At 41.0% G+C, this 18,493-nt stretch overlaps 2 protein-coding genes across 9 annotated transcripts in view; one reads left to right on the top strand and one right to left on the bottom strand.

Moving 5' to 3' along the window:
* The first annotated feature begins 8,123 nt into the window (after window positions 1-8,123).
* On the top strand, window positions 8,124-14,532 carry LOC142034846 (uncharacterized). The gene is made up of 2 exons (XM_075036670.1): window positions 8,124-8,403; window positions 13,804-14,532. Exons 1-2 carry the CDS (start codon window positions 8,124-8,126, stop codon window positions 14,427-14,429), a joined length of 906 nt encoding a protein of 301 aa, XP_074892771.1. The 3' UTR covers window positions 14,430-14,532.
* A 2,137-nt stretch (window positions 14,533-16,669) lies between these two features.
* Window positions 16,670-18,493, bottom strand: part of LAMA2 (laminin subunit alpha 2) — a 375,334-nt gene continuing 373,510 nt past the window's right edge. For all 8 annotated transcript variants that reach the window (XM_075035668.1, XM_075035670.1, XM_075035669.1 and 5 more), the window contains one exon: window positions 16,670-16,933. In XM_075035668.1, the coding sequence (XP_074891769.1) occupies window positions 16,776-16,933 (158 nt within the window). In that variant the 3' untranslated portion in view covers window positions 16,670-16,775. The remainder of the gene's footprint in view (window positions 16,934-18,493) is intronic.

Raw genomic sequence — 18,493 nt, 5'->3', positions numbered from 1 at the left:
AGTATACAGACACATTGAGTAGAATTTTATATTACTTTTTTTTCATTCTTTCATTTACATGAGAAAAGCCAGAAACAAACCACTGTGAGCCATTTTGCATCTGGCCCTAGTGCAGATTTGCAGATCAAGTACTCCCATCTGTAGCAACCCTTTTCTCTGCCCTGCTATAATGGCATTCCTGACCTGCTTATTTCCTTCCCAGAGCTGCCCGCTTGGCTGTATGAATGTGTAGATGTGATTTCAGTGTTTTACTTGTTGTAACCTTTTCCTTCAGTGTGCACCAGCTGTATGCAGCATCAGATGAAAGCTGGGGTTTCTAACTTAGGGCAACCCACTGTTTCAGGTAGTTTTTGTCTGGGGAGCTTGCTCATCTGTCCAGCTGTCCGTGGCCTGGAGGAGATGCAGTACAGTAATAGCAGTACCCTGGCCTTTTGATCTTGAGACTTTGCACAAGGCAGCGGTTTTGTAACACCGGTCAGGACTTAGACTTTTCCTACTTGCCTCAGTATCAGTGAATTCTCAACCAATTTGATCAGCTGTTCCAGCCAAATTCACGCCCTTTGTTAAACCTTCTATTACTTAATGGGGAGATTTGTTTGGATTGTCAAAATGGACTGAATAGTAGCAAAAATGCAACCATTAACAAAAAGAAATGGGCTTGAGGGAATACGTATGTAAGGTTAATTTCTCAGAATCCTTCTGCTCTGTGACAAAGATCTAAGTGGTTGTGCTTGCATCTTAGTGGGGAGTTAATTTGGTTTTTTTTTGTGGAAAAGAAACTAGCTAGTAATGTTTGATATTACCCAGATCTGGAAGCTTTTCCCTAAGCTGGGGTTCTGCTGTATTCAGTCAAGAGTAACTCTAATGCCGGGTGCCATAGTGAATTGCAGCAAAGCTACCAAGTCCAATTGGGAAGAAAGATTTTACCAGTGACATGAAATGAAACAGAACGCCCAGGGTGATAGCAGGCCTGTCAGCAGCTTCTGGAGTGACCAAAGTTTGCTTTTTGTTGGTCACCAGCACGGTCAGGGCATGCAGCCCTGCTGTCTCAGTTAATGAATCAGACTTGCAATTTGGATTCTGGGGCAGTAGGAGCCAGAAGAGCTCTGGAGGTGGCATTCGCAGATATGGTGAAGGAGAGCCTGTTGTTTCCTGTGGTCATTTGAAGTAAAAAGTGTAGTCTGATGGGTGTATCAATAACGGATTGACATGTCATCATTTGTTTCCAAGCAGCAATATTTCTTTTCAGCTGAAGATTTACTCCTCCCTCTGTTGTAGGTCATAGCTGTCCACAAGGCAGAGAAAGAAAAAGCCAAAAAAAAAGAAATACAAGAGAAGCAATGACTTTCCCTCAAGCCAATTTAACATAAAAATATCATTTTTAAAAGAGGAATGAAATAGAGGTGGTTCTTGAACAGGTGCTAAATAAGAAATACTAGAATAACTTGTAGTATTTGCATCTTTCCTGAATCTTCAGGTGGGGTAAACTGGTGCAAACTGTAGAGGTATCAGTCTGTGCTGTCTTAGGCCTGTCTACACCTCCAGGCATCTTGGTGCTTAAGAAGACTCTAACTTCAAATCATTGGAAGTTGTGGAGGAAAGGGCCCTGATTTATTCCACCTAGCTTTGTGCCCCTGAGGGAGGTAGGAGCCTACATCACTCTATATGCTGCGTTCCTTCAATGTAGAGGGATGGGTGCACACGCAGGCAGTTCTTCCTCTCCCAGGGAGCCATTCTGTTGACATGAAACTCAGTGAAAGACTGAGGCCTTTGGCTGTTTAAATCAAATTCATGTTATACTGCGGTACAGAATCAAAATGAAGAAAACCACAGGAAATCTAGCTACTCTAGGGCTTCAACTGCTAGTCATGCTTCCTTGCTCATGCCATCTAGAAGTACCGAAGTTGTCAGAATAAATGATGATTAAAAGGGGAGATGTCACAGCAGATTATTCAGCTTCTTTGCAGAATATTTCATAATACTATATATCATAAAAGTTAGTCTTTGAAACTCTAGACATCTGCTTTCATTATTGTTATTACAGAGTGTTAGATAAAGATGGGGCAAGCGGAAAGCATCAGTTTAATTTTGTACTCAAACATACTTTTGAAAAAGAAGGGGAAAAGGAGGTGACTAGCATTAGGAAAGTTTTGTGCAGTTCTCTTCAAAATAAGTAACTCCGCAGCCAAGTGAAAATTGTGAGACCGTGTTAGATTTGGGCTAAAGTTTCTGATGTTGGTCCCAGTGGGAGCATGAAAAGTGTACGAGAGCACTGACTGTTGGAGATTTTTTCCTAGGATTTTCTTTCTTTGCTTAAACTAGATATTTTAGTTTCTGAGGTGCTGTCATTTTATGCTATGTTGTCCACTAAACTTGAAATGGAAAGGTTTGGGGTTTGGAATTGAAATAGATGCATTGTATCAGGAATTATCTGGGACTTCAGGTACCTGAAGAAATTATTTGTACTCTTGAGTATAAAGAATAACAGCATAGAAAAATATAGACTGAATAATTTGGGGTTTTGTTTCAATTCCATTGCATGACACATCAGCAATATATTTAAGGAATTATTTTGAAGAAAAGTCTGGATGATTTTGTGTCTATTTATGAAGCATGAAACAGTGAAATTGATGTTTCTTCCTACATATTTACACCAGAAGTTCATCTTATATGTACACTGTAAGACTTGATGGATGACTGAAGAACTGGCAGGGTTTTGTCATTAGGAAATGCAGATGATATAAACAAAAAAAAAAGCTGAAAAATTCAGTGGTCTAGCTATGGTATCTCATTAAATTGCTCTGAAAATAACATTTTTCATTGCATAGGATATTTTCAGAAGAGTTTTATAGGCTTTCATAAAATTGTAGCTGAAAACTGCAAGGTCTTCTTTAAAGGTTTAAAAACTGGTGTGTATGTGGGGATAGGGATCTTTTGTATATCCTGCAGTAGACATGTTCTCATGAAAGGTATGGCATACACTTTTCTTGTTGGTCAGAAACAGGTCAGTGAAAAATTTTACTTGCATGTACTGAGAAACCCCTCAGCAGACATCTGAGACCTCCCAGAAGCCCCATAGCTGAACAAGGGAAAGCTGAAATTGGCATTCCTGGTAGTTTCTATGTTAAGAGAGAGACAGGAAAAATGATTTTGATTTTTAAGCACTTTAAGTTTTTCTTGTGCATTCTAAAGAAAAATACTAAGCCAGCAAAATGTTTTTCCCTTTATAAGCTTCTGTAAAGAGCTTAAAGTATGATTTGATAGAAAAAAACAAGTAAATTACTCTTTACAAAGAGTCTAAGTTGAAAACTGGTTGTATTTAAAATCAAAACCGCAACTTTTTTCATACGTAGCAGTTTGCCTAAAGTTAGAGATGAAGAGGAATTTGTCCCATTCAGAGTAAATGTTCTTCATAAATGCCTAAAAATGACCTCAGTCAACAGGGTCAATCTTAAATACAATTTTAAAAACATCTGGATGTGAAGTTTTTAGTTTTGAAGTTTAGCAGCAAAGAGTATTTAATATGTGTATGTACGCAAAAAAAAAAAGCAGTAAAAACTTCAGTATGCAAAAAATCCACCAAAATAAGGGTTTAAATACTTGTGTTCTGTAGATGTGTATTAGTTTGCAATCTTGAACTGGGAAGATACTACATTGCTCCTGGCACAGTCAGCAGTGATGTAATCTCTAGCAGTTTGCTTATGGCTCTGAGGCTCACAACCTGCTAGTTTCAGGCAATTTTAGTCTTTTATCTGGAGTCTACCAATCTATGAATCTGTTGTATGGCAAAAGGGAATAATAGGGAGCTGGGATCATTCCCAGATGCTCTGCTGAATCTTCAAAGGCAGAAAGCTTTACTAACAGTACTTGGTGCATCCACTCACTGATCTATGAAAACAAATTAGGCAGGTTTTTCTGTTTCCTTTTAGCTTGGCTATTTGCTGAAGTAGCTGTTGTTTCAGCTTACTGAATTTACTTTAGCAGAGGATAGCAGCTGGTTGATTCTTTCCACCCAAAAGTTCAAGAAATGTAGTAATGTGCGTTGTTTCATTGTTTTTGCTCTGTCCCACACATTCCTGGAAGGCTATGCAAGGGAGAAATAATTCAACAGATGAAAGAACATAAAGGCCTCTCCTTTTTTTTTTTTCTTTCCATTTATTTTATGCAGAAACTCTACTATTTATTTTGAAGGCAAAGACATCTTTATGTGAAAGACCATTGCTGATGCAGCACTGAGCAGAGAAATGGCAATTTCCTGCCTCTGAGGCAGGGTGTGGTATTAACTCATGGCACTCTAGTCTCAGTTGTTTGAATTTCCCTTGTGTCTTCAAGTTAAAAAACAAAACAAAACAAAAACTTTGCAAGCAAGTTTGGGTTAAAAAAGAATCCAACATGCTGAATAGAACCTAGAGGCTAGGAATTACGTCTCTAAACTAGGTAATGCCTGTGGGTGTAATGGGCCAAGCGCCTTGGCTGTGTTCTGAGAAATTCATGACAATAACGTACGTCCCTCTGCAGATGTCTTGGAGCTGCATTTTTTCATATTTTTCAAAAATTTTGGAAATACTCAACTGTATTTGAAGTGTTATGGCCTATTTTTCTGTAGCTGCTCAAACAGTCCTGAAATATTATAGGGATGAGAGTAGGTAAATACAAGGGACATAAAAAGAATAAAATAGAAACACATGAATATTTTACCGTGTGTTTGTTAGTAGAACTAGAGTGTAGAAGTTACAGTAATGTTACCTGATCAGAAAGTAGCTCCCGAAACACACAAAGTATTAGTGAGGAGACATTGCTTTTTTCTGCGCAGGGTGCAAGATGGAAGATTTCCACAAACTGAGCACACCTACTGAGGTTTTCCAGTCCATACACACTACAGTTAAAGCACCACGCCTATCTAATACCTATGTTCCACCTAACTATTGCATATTCATTATGTTGAGCAAGCATGACGTGTTGTTCTCTTGAGCAATCATCCCAGAGTCTTCTATGCCTGGGCGGGGGTCTCTGGTGGTCTTCGGGGTTCGTTTGGGGAAGGATACCCCTACGAAGGAGGATGTATGTCCTTAATTAGCAAGTCTGACTCCTTCAGCATCCTCTAGTGTAAGCAGAATCTTAAACTAGATAAGCTTTACCTTGAGCACACATAATCTCAACAGTCCTTGCATAGCAAGCATAGCACACTTCTCATGTTTTAGCTTTTTATCTTTAAGCTATCACCTCCTTCTTAGTTGTTAATCAGTCTTTTGAAGGCTTGAGGCAACAGTAGGACAGTATATGTCCCATAATTAGGCTTTTTCAGAGGCAAATGCATGCTTTACTAATTCTTGGTACTTTGAATGTGTGTAACATTGCACAGCCATTAACTGTTAACGTTAAAGGGCCAGCTGCAACTGAAAACTAGAATACTTGCTGAAGTCACTTCATGGCTTCACAGGAGTTAGATGGTTTTTCTTCAGGTGCATGTGATCAACGTCAGAGTCCCCAGATCGTTACAGCGGCAATATACGTATTTATTATCATCTCTTTAATGCAGTTTTCCAGTGTAAAGGTGTTTTTTTCCATGGCAGTTCAGAGAAACATTGTGTGCCAAAGAGGGCTCTTGTAAAATATGAAGCACTCCTGCAGGAGTGCTCTCTGGCAGCACAAATTTTGCAGATAGCCTTTTTTTGGTAATGTCAGAAATTCTGAAAAAATGTATTCAAGACTCACTGTGGGCAGAAAAAAATAATTTAAAAACCCTTTTCTTTTAATTGTGTGGTTGTGCTACCTTACTGTTAGTTTTTTTCTGTTGTTTTTCTCTTTTGTGTAGGTAGTTGTTTTTACATTTGTACAGCAGATGTTCTGCATGTCCAAGCACAACCTTTGCAAAACTAGAGTTTAACAATTTGAAATAAACCATAGCAAGTATAATCCACACATCTGTGATGATTTCATAGTCCTCTAAAACTTACAAACACTGAGGAAAATCACTGGGATCTGGCATTTTACTGAGAATCTAGGAGGCAACTTTCCTGTCCCCATCTATGTTTAAACTGCTATCTGCAGAGCACTCTATAAATTTTATTTAAGGACGATCTGGGTTGGCTTCTGCATTCAGAATTCTTCACAAACTGACAGCATCAAGCAGAAGCAGTAGAGTCTAACTTTGGAAGCTGCTTTTATGTTAAGGATTTAATTAAATAGATGACAGTAGAGATTAGCGACATGTGCCATGCTAATAATCTCTGGGATTCTCCTGCTTCAACTCCATTCTGCTCCAATGCAGTAGTATCAGATTTCATCTTCCTTTAGAAGAAGAATTGGGCTTGTGAATTTTGCTATTTGTAACTTCAATATCGTGTAGTTGGAGAGAGGGGCAGTATCAAACTTTATTTATTAAGGATCACTTAAAACTGTATTTCTAGGTAAGTGATAGAACCTGGTTCCATTCCTTCCTTTAGAGACTACATCTCCTAACATCAAACAACATAACCTCTGTCAAAATCCAGTGCTGTTCAAATGATATAGCAGGGACTTTAGGTGCAACTTATTTTCTTCAATAATTCCAAAGAAGTTGAGCAAGCAGCAACGTTTTCCTTCCCTGCACTTGGTTCCATGGCTATAGCATGACAGCAGCCATGTAGACTACATAACATTTTTAATTTCTCAGTGAAATTTTCATAGGAAATATTATGGTCAGAAGAATTTTCTACAAGATTTTGGGAGTGATCAAAGCAAATTTTTTGGAAGCAAGGTAATATGCCTGTTTCTAATGGAGGACAGAGGTTGCGGTGGTGCAGTCACCCCACCCCCAGGCCACGCTGAGATCTCAGGAGAAGCCATGCATGCTTTGGGAAAACCTCCCATTGTGCTCTTATCATCTTGATTACAAGTGCAACCACTTTAGGGCATCAGGCACTCTCCGGCCACACCTGGGCCTTCTGCTGCCTGAATGGTGGATCAGGACCACCCTGCTATTTCAGGAGAAGCCCTGCACGCTTTGGGAGGAACTCCCATTGGGCTGTTATCTTGGTTGCAGGTGCAGTAGTGTGGGGCTGGGCTGGCCTGGCCCCCCCCCCCCGGCCCCCCGTGGGCCATCTGCTGCCTGAATTGTATACCAGAATGACTCAGCACGAACTGTGGCCAGACTGTAAAACAATGACCAAAGCCGATCATCTGGAGACCCTATAAAAAGCGATCCAAGGAGAGACCTGTGGAGCCCTCAGGACCGCAGCAGCTGTGTGGTCCCGTGTCTCCCCCCTGAGATGGGGTGGATGCCTCTCGGGGTACGTTTCGCCAGCACGTAATAAAGTGAGTAATTCACGAAACTCACAAAAGGGAAATTTTAATCATGGGTTAACCTCTGGGGGTGGGTGGGGTGTGCGTGATAAAAATTGGTTCAGAACTTGTATTTGTGCATGTGCATTTGGGGTTTGGTTCAGAACTCTTTGCCTGTCTGCCTCTGTGTGGTTCGGTTTGGAGCTATCTACCTTGTCTGTGTGGTTCAGAGCTGTTTTATCTGTCTGTGCATGTGTGCGTGATTTGATTTAACCTCCATCTGTGTGTGCAACCCTGCTGTAAGTTTCGGGTTATCCTTGCCATTTTAAAATCTTTAACTAAAAGTCACAAATTTGATTGTAACAAATTCCATCGAATCACTCCGTTCAATTGGCTGATGATTAAGTACTGTTAAAATTATACAACCTAATGTTGTGATCCATCTCAAAAATATTAGTAAAACCTAAACTGCTGGTAAACCACAGCTCATTCGTGAGAAATTGGCATAGTCGGCAGGATGGCAAGTAGTGTCATCAGTTACTTACAAAAGCACGGTATTAATCCGAACCCTGGCTTCTCCAGAGAATGGACCTCTGATAATTGCTATAATTGGGAAGCAATAGAGAAGCAGCTAAATGCTGTGAGGGGTTTGACTAAAGATGGAGAAGATAACGGTATAATCTCTAAAGTGTTGGGAACATGCCTAGAAGCTGCATGTAAAGAAAGACGGGAAACAACCCATAAAATGCAAGATCTGCAGGATGATAGCGAGACTACTGAACAGCTACTGTCAGTAAAAATAGAAAAACTGCAAAAACAACTTGAGGAAGCTCAACTGAAAGAACAAAAGTTAGGTGAACATGATGTTAATGCAAGCCCCAAAACCTCCTGACATAGTTCAGATCAGAAAGCTGATATTGTCCCCTAAGGACTGGGATGGTAATATCTGGAATAACTCTGACAATAACAACTCGGGCAAGGCTGATCCCCTACATCCTCCTGAAACACTTCAGTTTATGGCCAGACCCAATATAAAAACGGAACTGCAAACCTGTCCGCAGGGAGGGCGAGGTCCAAGTACTCGCAACACGATCCCATTCAACCGGATTCAGATGGCTAATTTGCAAGGACTGCACAGCCGTAAAACAGGAGAAACTGAAACTTAATACCTATGGAGAGTGTGTCTTACTGGAGGGGATAGAATTTTACCGAGCGCTGATGAGGCTAATGGCTATTGGGGTCCTGGTTGTCTTTTTAAATGCTGGTCCCGACCCCCTGAATGATCCCCATTCAATAACAAGCAGGGAGGCATACTGGGCTGGTGGAATAGATATATTGGAGAGAGGAGAGCCTTTGTTAATACCCATTAGATCTGTAGATGAGCTCTCCACAGCTATTACAAAAGCTGTCTGTATTCAGGCCATGCACAAGTGTGGTTCCTTTGTTGTTCCCATCTCGGCAACTATAGACTATGCTATGCTAAAGCCATTAATAAAGGGAACCCCTGCCATGCTTAAACCTTATCTTGTTGCAAAACGAGACTAGATCAAGAAGGACACATTTTAATGCTCTGTTAGCAATAAGGGAGGTTGTCAGTGATGAAGATGACCAGGAAGCAACCTTACTTCAAAGAAGTCTCCCCACTTGGGCAGGATTAATGCATGACATCATAAATCATGGACTAGAAATGGGATGGGTTGATGTGTCCAGTGGAACAAAGAATACAGGTCGGAAGATTAGACAGGTTAAGCAAACATCTCAGGCTGACTCTTGAGAACCAGGACCCATTAATCAACAACTGAGGGTCTGGGAAGAGAGAAATAAATTATGGAAACAAGCCCTGGCAACGGGTATTCCCAAAGTTGCTATTCATAGACAACCGGCTAGAGTTATTCTAAGCTTGATAGAAGCTTTTCAAAAGCGAGACGCAGCACTGTCATCTGCTACTGCCCACCCCCAGCCAGCTTCTGTGGGACCTCTTAATCCTTTCTCCCCCCTGGGAAGGTAGTTGAAGAAATCACAGAAACAGGAAACAAAAAATGGGTAAATCCCTGACTGTTATTGGGCCTGCCTGTCTGGAAAATCAATATTCATCAATGGATAAGCAATGATGGCCCTTATATTATGCTTCCCGTAGGTCCTCACCAAAACCCAACTACATTTCTAATAGTTACAGGAGCACAAATATCTGTACTTAACCCAAACGTTAGGATTACAACCAGGCTGACCTAAAGTTAAATCAATGGGCATTAATGGTGGCAGCAAACTATGCCCCACGGTTATAAGTAAAACTTTGGCTTCCCGCCAAAAAATAAGTAACCTCAGTTGCCTTTGCAGTAAAAGACCACTATGAAAACATTGGGGTTTGATGTTTTAATGGGACAAGCCTGGCAGCTACCAAATGGTGGTATATGGTCATTCAGATCTGGAAGTCTAGGGGTAGAATCTAAAACTTCTGACATCCGTCTTTTGCGAGTAGCACCTGCACTCCCTGACTCCAGTCTCACTAATATTCCCTAGTATCCAGTGTCAGCTGCCACCAGAGATGGAATTTCAGCCATTATTGCGGACTTGGAGTCTCAGCAAATTATTTTTTGGATGCATTCTCCATATAATTCTCCCATATGGCCTGTTTGCAAACCTGATGGTAGATGGCGCCTTATGATTGATTATCGGTGTCTTAATGCCAACACTGCAACCTTAACAGCAGCAGTTCCTATTATTGCAAACTTAACTGCCACTCTACAAGCAGCTGCCCATAAATGGATGGCTGTTTTAAATACCAAGGATATGATCTTTATGGTCCCCTTGCAAGAACAGGATAAACCCCATTTTGCATTTACTTGGGAAGGAGTACAGTATACCTTTAACAGGCTTCCCCAAGGTTACAAACGATCCCCTACTATTGCTCATGGAGCACTAGTGGAACTTTTACAGCAAGAGACCAGAAATTCCACCAGAAACCCATCTCTATCAATACATAGGTGACATTGTATTGGGGGTGATTCCCCAGAGGCAGTAAGAACAGCAGCCACCTCTGTATGGGAAACATTAAATAATGCTGGAGTAGCCATACCACTGTAGAAGTGTCAGGGACCCGTCCAAGAACTGAAATTTCTAGGGACTTGGTGGATCGCTGGTAGTGCTTCAGTTCCGCCTGATACCTTGGAAAAGATAGAGAAGATTTACAGCCTCCCCCATCCAAAAGGGAACTCCAACAAACGTTGGGAACATTAGGATATTGGAGGAAACACATACCTGGAATCTCAATTATAGCCAGACCCCTCTACTCCCTCCTATAGAAACGAAAGGTATGGGAATGGACTGAAGAACATAACGAAGCTATGAAAACCTTAAAGAATGAATTGGGAACATACCAATCCCTTGGACCTGTACACCCTTCTGATCCTATTGTTGTAGAATGGGGATTTGCCGAACATGAGATTTATTGTAACCTGTTTCAGATTAGCCCTAATGGCCCGAAACGACCTCTACTGTTTAGTTCAACTGCATGCAAAGAGGCAGAACAATGATACTCTGAATGGGAGAAAGGGCTTTTGTCTTTAGTTAGAGCTGTGAAACAGGTTGAAAAAATACACCAGGGACAGCCTGTACAGACTAGAGGACCGTTTAATTTACTAGAGGCAATCTTAAAGGGAACTGCTTCTTTGGAAGGAATTGCCCAAAAACCCACAGTGAGAAAATGATATGCCTACCTAACAGGAGTTGCCAAGAGTATGCAATTAACTGAAGGACACACCAAAGTTTCTGAATTACAGATACCTGTAAAATGCTGACCCTTTAGCTTTGCAACAACCTTTCAAACCTTCACCAATTCTAGATTCTCCACCCTTAAATGAGAATATGCTGACTGAGGGTATTTGGTTCACAGGTGACTCAGCCCAAAGAATAAAAGGGAAATGGCAATACAGAGCTGTGGCCCTTTGACACCACTGGCAAGCAGGTAGTAGAAGGTGGAGAAGGTAGCGTGTAGGTGGAAGGACTCAGAGCTCTTGTACTTACTGCCCAAAATGGAGCAAAAGCTATATACATGGAGTCTTATGCTGTGTGGGCAGGTGTGACACAGTGGCTCTGTCAATGGGAAGCCCTAAAATGGGAAGTAAACAGATCCCCAGTTTGGAGAAGCAAAGATTGGCAGTTGTTGCTAGACATAGCCAGGAAAGGACCTTTCAAGATGGGAAGGGTGAAAGCTCATGCTAAGGATGACCAACCAGCTACAAAGTGGAATCAAAAGGTGGATGAGCTAACTAAAATTAGGAAAGTCACTATAGACCCTGAATGGTACTGGTTAGGAGAAAGGTTACATCTTAAGTTAGGACATAGTGGAAAGGATGCCCTTTACTTTGCAGCACAAAGCCGAGGCTGGCCTCTTAACAGAAAAACATGCGAAACCATATACTGAGTGCCCTCGGTACCGACTCAGATGATTGCAAACTGATCATCCTGATGAAGTACCACCTCTGCACATTAAAGAAGCGAAAACATTATGGTCTACCTGGCAAATCAATTATATTGGTCCTTTAAAACCATCCACTGGGTACAGGTATATTCTGACAGGCATAGAAGTGGAAGTGGTGTCTGGACCTTTAATGGCCACAAAGTACCGAAAGGCCGATGGGCAAAACACCATCTGAGGCCTTTCCTCATGGTTCTCAATTCTGCCTGTTCCTGACTATTCAGAGTGATAATGGCTCACATTTTAGTAATAAGGGAGTAAAAGAATGGGCAAAACAAGAAGGAATAAAATGGGCATTCCACACTCCATACTATCCACAATGTAATGGTATGGTTGAACAGGCCAATGAGCTACTGAAAAGATATCTTAAGCCACATCAAGGACAACAGGATCCCCACCACTCAAAACCCTACACCAATTGAATAACAGATATGGTCCCTATGGAAGCCCAGTTACTTGAGCTTTCTTGATGGCTCCTTTAGATAAACTGCTAGATAACAGGCATATCTGGCCTTCAGTGAAACCAGGGCAATCCATCATGGTAAAACTACCATGTATTGGAACAGTACCAATGACTCTTACTAAATCACAAGGAACAATGGTGTGGGAAGCCATTGACAATAGTGGAGCAGAGCATAGAATCAGTGCTAGATGGATTTAACCTGTATCATAAAAGGGGTAACCTGTTCCGCCTTTCCCACCGAGACTCTTCCTTTCTTTCTTTTACAGGAAACAGTGAATCTCACTAATGACACTATAGGAACAACTATTATACTAGACACCAGCATCTTTACCTGATTGTGTGTTCTCCTTTGCCCTCTCTTCGCATTAACCTACTGGGATCAATATCAATGGCAACAACAACGAATGTGTGCCCCTACCCTAACTTCTCTTTTCCTGTTAATTGGAGTAGGTATAATTGCCACTGCTCACACACCAAGCCCATGGGACCATGCAATGGTAAGGTATACTGGAAATATGGGAACATTGAGGGAAAGGACAGGCTTGACCTTTTCTACTTTAGTTATGCACAGAAATGAGATATACTTAAGAAATGAATGGAGGTGGGACAGGATAAATTTTGTTCCCCTGCTCTGAGGCACACCAAGAGAAGAAATTAAAGTAGGGTGCCAAGTAATCAGTGAATCTACCCACTGGAAAGCAACAGAAAAGACTGTTTAGAATGCTGATTCCACTTGGACTAGAAAAGACATGAAATTTTGCAATTATGACAACCTAGATTGTTGCTATAATTTCACCTTAGTACAACCTGGCTTTGTGATGTGTGGATGGGCCCACCGTAGAGTAGGACTGATGATTAAATTTAAGATTGAGATGTGCAATATATGGAATTTGTGTATGATGGGGTGGCCATGGGTTAACACTTATATAGGCTCTAATGAATTTGCACCTGGCACTTATCCTGCTAAATCTCTAAATTTATCTGCAGTAGTACTACATAATGACATTGCGTTTCATAGATGAGAGTGGATTAGAGAAAATGAAGATGAGGATTGACAGATTCTATCTTTAAAGGGAACAATAGGAGACAATTTCAGTAGGATGCTGCATTGAAAATCACACTAAGAGTACAACAGTTTTAAGCATTACTGTGGATATGCTGAAGGAAAACAAGGACACGGTCCTGGTACCACACATACCTGTCCTTTTGGGCATGAATGTTGGTATAATTTTACTATATTCTGCTCAACACGTACAACTTGTCTTTGGGCAGACTCCAAATTTCATTCCAACTTAAGTCTCCAATTCAAAATTGATATCAAGTATCCATCCTCACCAACTCAGCCTCCTATTAAGTTATCTCCTTACATTTATAACACCGGCTCTTATATAATTAAAAACATAGGACAACAGTGAGTTTTCTTTAACCCTAGTTGGTCCCTAAACAGGGTGGAACTTGCACTGCACGTTAATGTGTCAGCAGTTAGATCAGATTGTTCTGCCTTTTGGGGAGTAGCTTACACTGGCTGGCTAGCATGGTTACATGGTTGAACTCTCACCTCTCCAAAATGATCAAAAAGAGGTGTGACTGGTATCTTAAGGAACAGGACTGGGAGTTTCGAACAGCATAGATGCTGAAATCCTAATGAACAAATTAACTGCTGCTACCGATGACCTAAAGAAATTAGAACACCCACTAAAATCATCTTTATTGGCATTAGGAGCAAGTCAATGGCTCCCATCAGACATTCTGCCTTATTGGGAACAAATAGATGAAAATTACCATCAATTAATTGTAAACACCCTCAGAGCAACTCAAGGTAATACCTCTCTTGCCTTGAGCTGTATCCAAGCACAATTATGGATACAGTCTTTAGTAGCAGCTATTATTAGAGAAGGAGAAGGGGGAACCATACCTACTGAAATTAATAAAGGGGTTTGGGACAACGCCTCAGAATTTGAAAAAGAGTTTCAGTCATGGGGGCAATTAGTCAATTTTACTTGTCATTCAGAAGGTTACAAGATTGTTGCCTTTGTCCTCACTATATGCAATGCTTTGGCATACAGCATATACCCAATCATTACGCTAGGATTAAATCGAAATGGAATTATACTCTATCCCTTAGAACATAGGGCCCATCAAAAGGAGGGAAGGTGGCAAACGATGTATGCACATGCATTGTGCAGGAACCACAAGGTTTTATTTGAGGAAGTAATATGCTTATAGGTCAAGATATCTGTTTGGACACAGAACAAAATATTTTGAAATATATCCCAAGGAGGTTCCTAAAACTAGTTACATATATTGGAAAGGGATGTGTATGTATGAGAACGTTGTGTGAATCCTTGTTAAAAGATGATTTTGTTCACAACATAACCAACCACTTCAATCTGCATGTTTAGCTTTTCTATGGTCATGGATTGTAATTTCAATTTTTCTGTACCCATAACTACTCACAAAAATTTGCCTTTTGATTACATGCTATATCGCGAGCTGCAACCAACACCTATGGGAATGAATCTGACTTCAGTCAAGTGACTCCTCCACGATCCTGATTTGATAAACCTCCTGCAACAAGCACAGAAAATGGGACAAAAACCTCTTCTTACAGTCCATGATGGGGAAGAAATACATCGAGTATTGGAAGGAGTTTAAAGGTATGGAGAACATCAATGGTGGGAAATCGTGTTTGGATGGTCTCAAGTGGCAACTGGAGCAGCCGAACCTGATGCTGCACCCCGTTGTGATTTTACTGACTCCTGCTATATTATGCTTATTGTTAAACATTGTTTTATACATCAGAGTAGCTAAACAAGTTACACTATCACAAGGATCCCGCATATATAACATCGTCTAACCACATTTAATGAAGCTTTAATAATTATGGAGGTTGACCAAACATGAAAAAATTTTCCCTCAAATTATAATTAGAATGTGGCATTGTCTATTTATAGGCACAGAGGCAAGAGGTGACCACACCACCACTTAGTGGAGAGATAGATTGACTTTGGTCATGTGGTGGAATGTGGTGGTCACCCCCAGGCCACGCTGAGATCTCAGGAGAAGCCATGCATGCTTTGGGAAGACCTCCCATTGTGCTCTTATCATCTTGATTACAAGTGCAACCACTTTAGGGCATCAGGCACTCTCTGGCCACACCTGGGCCTTCTGCTGCCTGAATGGTGGATCAGGACCACCCTGCTATTTCAGGAGAAGCCCTGCACGCTTTGGGAGGAACTCCCATTGGGCTGTTATCTTGGTTGCAGGTGCAGTAGTGTGGGGCTGGGCTGGCCTGGCCCCCCCCCCCCGGCCCCCCGTGGGCCATCTGCTGCCTGAATTGTATACCAGAATGACTCAGCACGAACTGTGGCCAGACTGTAAAACAATGACCAAAGCCGATCATCTGGAGACCCTATAAAAAGCGATCCAAGGAGAGACCTGTGGAGCCCTCAGGACCGCAGCAGCTGTGTGGTCCCGTGTCTCCCCCCTGAGATGGGGTGGATGCCTCTCGGGGCAGATTTCACGAGGATTTAAAGATCGTCTGTTGGCAATTTTGCGAGGACTTAAAGACCTGATTTCGCGAGGTTCATCGGCTGTCCGTTGATGAATGCCAGCGCATAATAGTAAGTAATTCACGAAACTCACAAAAGGGAAATTTTAATCATGGGTTAACCTCTGGGGGTGTGGGGGTGTGGGTGTGGTAAAATTTGGTTCAGAACTTGTATTTGTGCATGTGGATTTGCAGTTCGGTTCAGAACTCTTTGCCTGTCTGCCTCTGTGTGGTTTGGTTCAGAACTATCCTGTCTGTCTGTGTGGTTCAGAACTGTTTTATCTGTCTGTACACGTGTGTGTGATTTGATTTAACCTCCATCTGTGTGTGCAACCCTGCTGTAAGTTTCGGGTGATCCTTGCCATTTTAAAATCTTTAACTAAAAGTCACAAATTTGATTGTAACAAATTCCATCGAATCACTCCGTTCAATTGGCTGATGATTAAGTACTGTTAAAATTATACAACTTAATGTTGTGATCCATCTCAAAAATATTAGTAAATCCTAAACTGCTGGTAAACCAAAACTGTGCAACAAAATCTCATTCATGACAGATGTGCATGCACACAAGTGCACTCTATTTAGAATGGTAAAGGAACCCAAATTTACAGATCTACTTCACCAAAAGCATTTAGGGAGCATTATATGGAGTTGGACTTGATCCTTATGGGTCCCTTCCAACTTGAGATATTCTGTGATTCTAAGTTCCATAGTAAAGGAACACCCTGCATAATATGTGGTCTCACTCATCAAAAGAATGATGAAACATTTCCATTTCAAGCTATAAGGAAGGAGATAAATAAAAATTATTGCTCTACTCCCTTAATGAAGGGACTGGGGGGGAAAGGATTAGTTCTTGCATTCTTGGGAGGTACCTTGAAATAGCCATTTGAATATACCACAAACACTACTCAGATACTTGCATAAAGACATTTTATTATGAATGCAATGTCTATATAGATTTTTTTTCTTTTTTAATCTGAGGTGCTTATATAAACAGACCCATGTCAGCTGAATGGCAGTTAATTTGCAGGACATGACAGCGGTTGAACACCCTTCAGCTCCAAAGCTTTGCTGAAGTTAATCTCTTGAGGTTTAGCAGCACCCTTGGTGAACTTCAGAAATCGAATACATCCTTTAAAACGGATATTAGTAGTCAGCCCAAACTGGGTCACACCATCTGAAGGAGGGAAAAAAAAGGCAAGAGGAATTATGTTAGTGTTAGTTGATACTTACACTTGTTCTTTGAGAGTCCTGCAGGAGAATACGTGTCCTCAGCAATATATTAACAAGTTTTATTTGTTATATATCTTCTTTATTAAAGAAATGACACATTATGAGTGAAAGTGATAAATGCTTATGTTAGTAGTAACAATGCAGTCTTCCTTCCTGTTTCTCTCCTAGCACGACAGTGGCAGAATCTGAACACATTTAAACTGCCATTGTAAACCATGTAACTTGGTTATGTGACATAGAGGAAATTAAGGAGAAAGGCCAAATGGTAGCTTGCCACCTATGAATGGTGTATGATGCATACATTCTAGTCCTGCAGATGTCCAACTTCTCAAGCTATTTATCCATAGAATAACAGAGCAAAAAAACCGCCAAAATGGATGCAATTCTCAGCCCTAACATCATGAGAAAGCCAGTTCCTCGGTATGGACTTCAGGTGTCATTTAAGCAGTGGGGTTTTTGAGAGTTTTCAAGCATTCTGACTTTTTTTTTCTTGCTGATAGTAAAGCCAGGGATTTGAGTACATCTCTTCCACTAAAGGAGGGGATAGCAGTGAGGGTTGGTTTGACTGGGAAGCTGGAAATATTTCTCTCAACTGCTTGAAATTCATGGCCCAACTTTTTTCGCAGCATTCCTCCAAGTGAAAAAGTGGCTACAGGGATGCACTCCGATAAAAATCTACGTGACTGATAAAGTTAGGGGTGCAGAAATAAATTTACACCTGTAGAGAGAGGACTGACTGGCCATAGCATTACGCTGTTTCACAGAGGATGAGATGGCTGAATCCATCTGTCCCTCCTTGCACAGGGAAGAGCATAGTAGGATGAGTAATGGCTTTTATGGGTAGCCAAGAATTTATATCCTCGCCCACACTCTTGTGGCAAAAAGTTTCTCTGCACAAGAAATTCTCCACCAGCTACTTCTAGCTGGTTTACAACTATTTTGCACTGTTTATGCAGCCAGGAGGCTGCATAGCTCAAGAGGACTAGAAAATGCAAATGCTTACTAATTTTACAAAATCCCATGATACTGTGTTTTAAATTTGTGATGAGGCTGTCTGGGTATTGGGAATGTTAAAACAAATCTTGGATGAGCTAGACTAGACAGCAAGAGAAGTGAGGTGTTTAAATGTGCATGTAGGTCTATTAAATCATTTCATAACTTGCCACGTGGCTGAACTTGGGAATCTCACTTCAACATGACATAAGCTTAGGCTTGCTTTATACAGATTGCAGTGTTATTTCCATTTGTTTCTCTTGCTGTGGTCCTCTTGATGTACAGCCTAGAATGAAATAGTAACTCCATCTGCAGTGTTTCTTTAGTGCTAGCTCCTATGCTAGAATCCTGTTTTGTTATAAAAAGGCTGCCACAAAGCTGTTTTCTTCTGGCACAAAGATGTTGGTCCTTATCAATAGTCACTGTAACTGAAGTACAACTCTCATATCTCAGTGTGAAGAACATTTTTTAAAATGTTCTGAAGCTTGAGAAGGCTTTTAGGATGCACCAT

Source organism: Buteo buteo, chromosome 9 (assembly GCF_964188355.1).
Source record: "Buteo buteo chromosome 9, bButBut1.hap1.1, whole genome shotgun sequence".
NCBI classification, from domain to species: Eukaryota; Metazoa; Chordata; class Aves; order Accipitriformes; family Accipitridae; genus Buteo; species Buteo buteo.
This window is presented reverse-complemented; position numbering and strand designations above follow the sequence as displayed.

Coding starts and splice junctions, on each gene's coding strand:
- LOC142034846 (XM_075036670.1), top strand. CDS start 8,124: ATGATGTTAATGCAAGCCCCAAAACCTCCTGACATAGTTCAGATCAGA. Junction 8,404..13,803: donor TTTGCAAGGACTGCACAGCC/GTAAAACAGGAG, acceptor TGGTATCTTAAG/GAACAGGACTGGGAGTTTCG.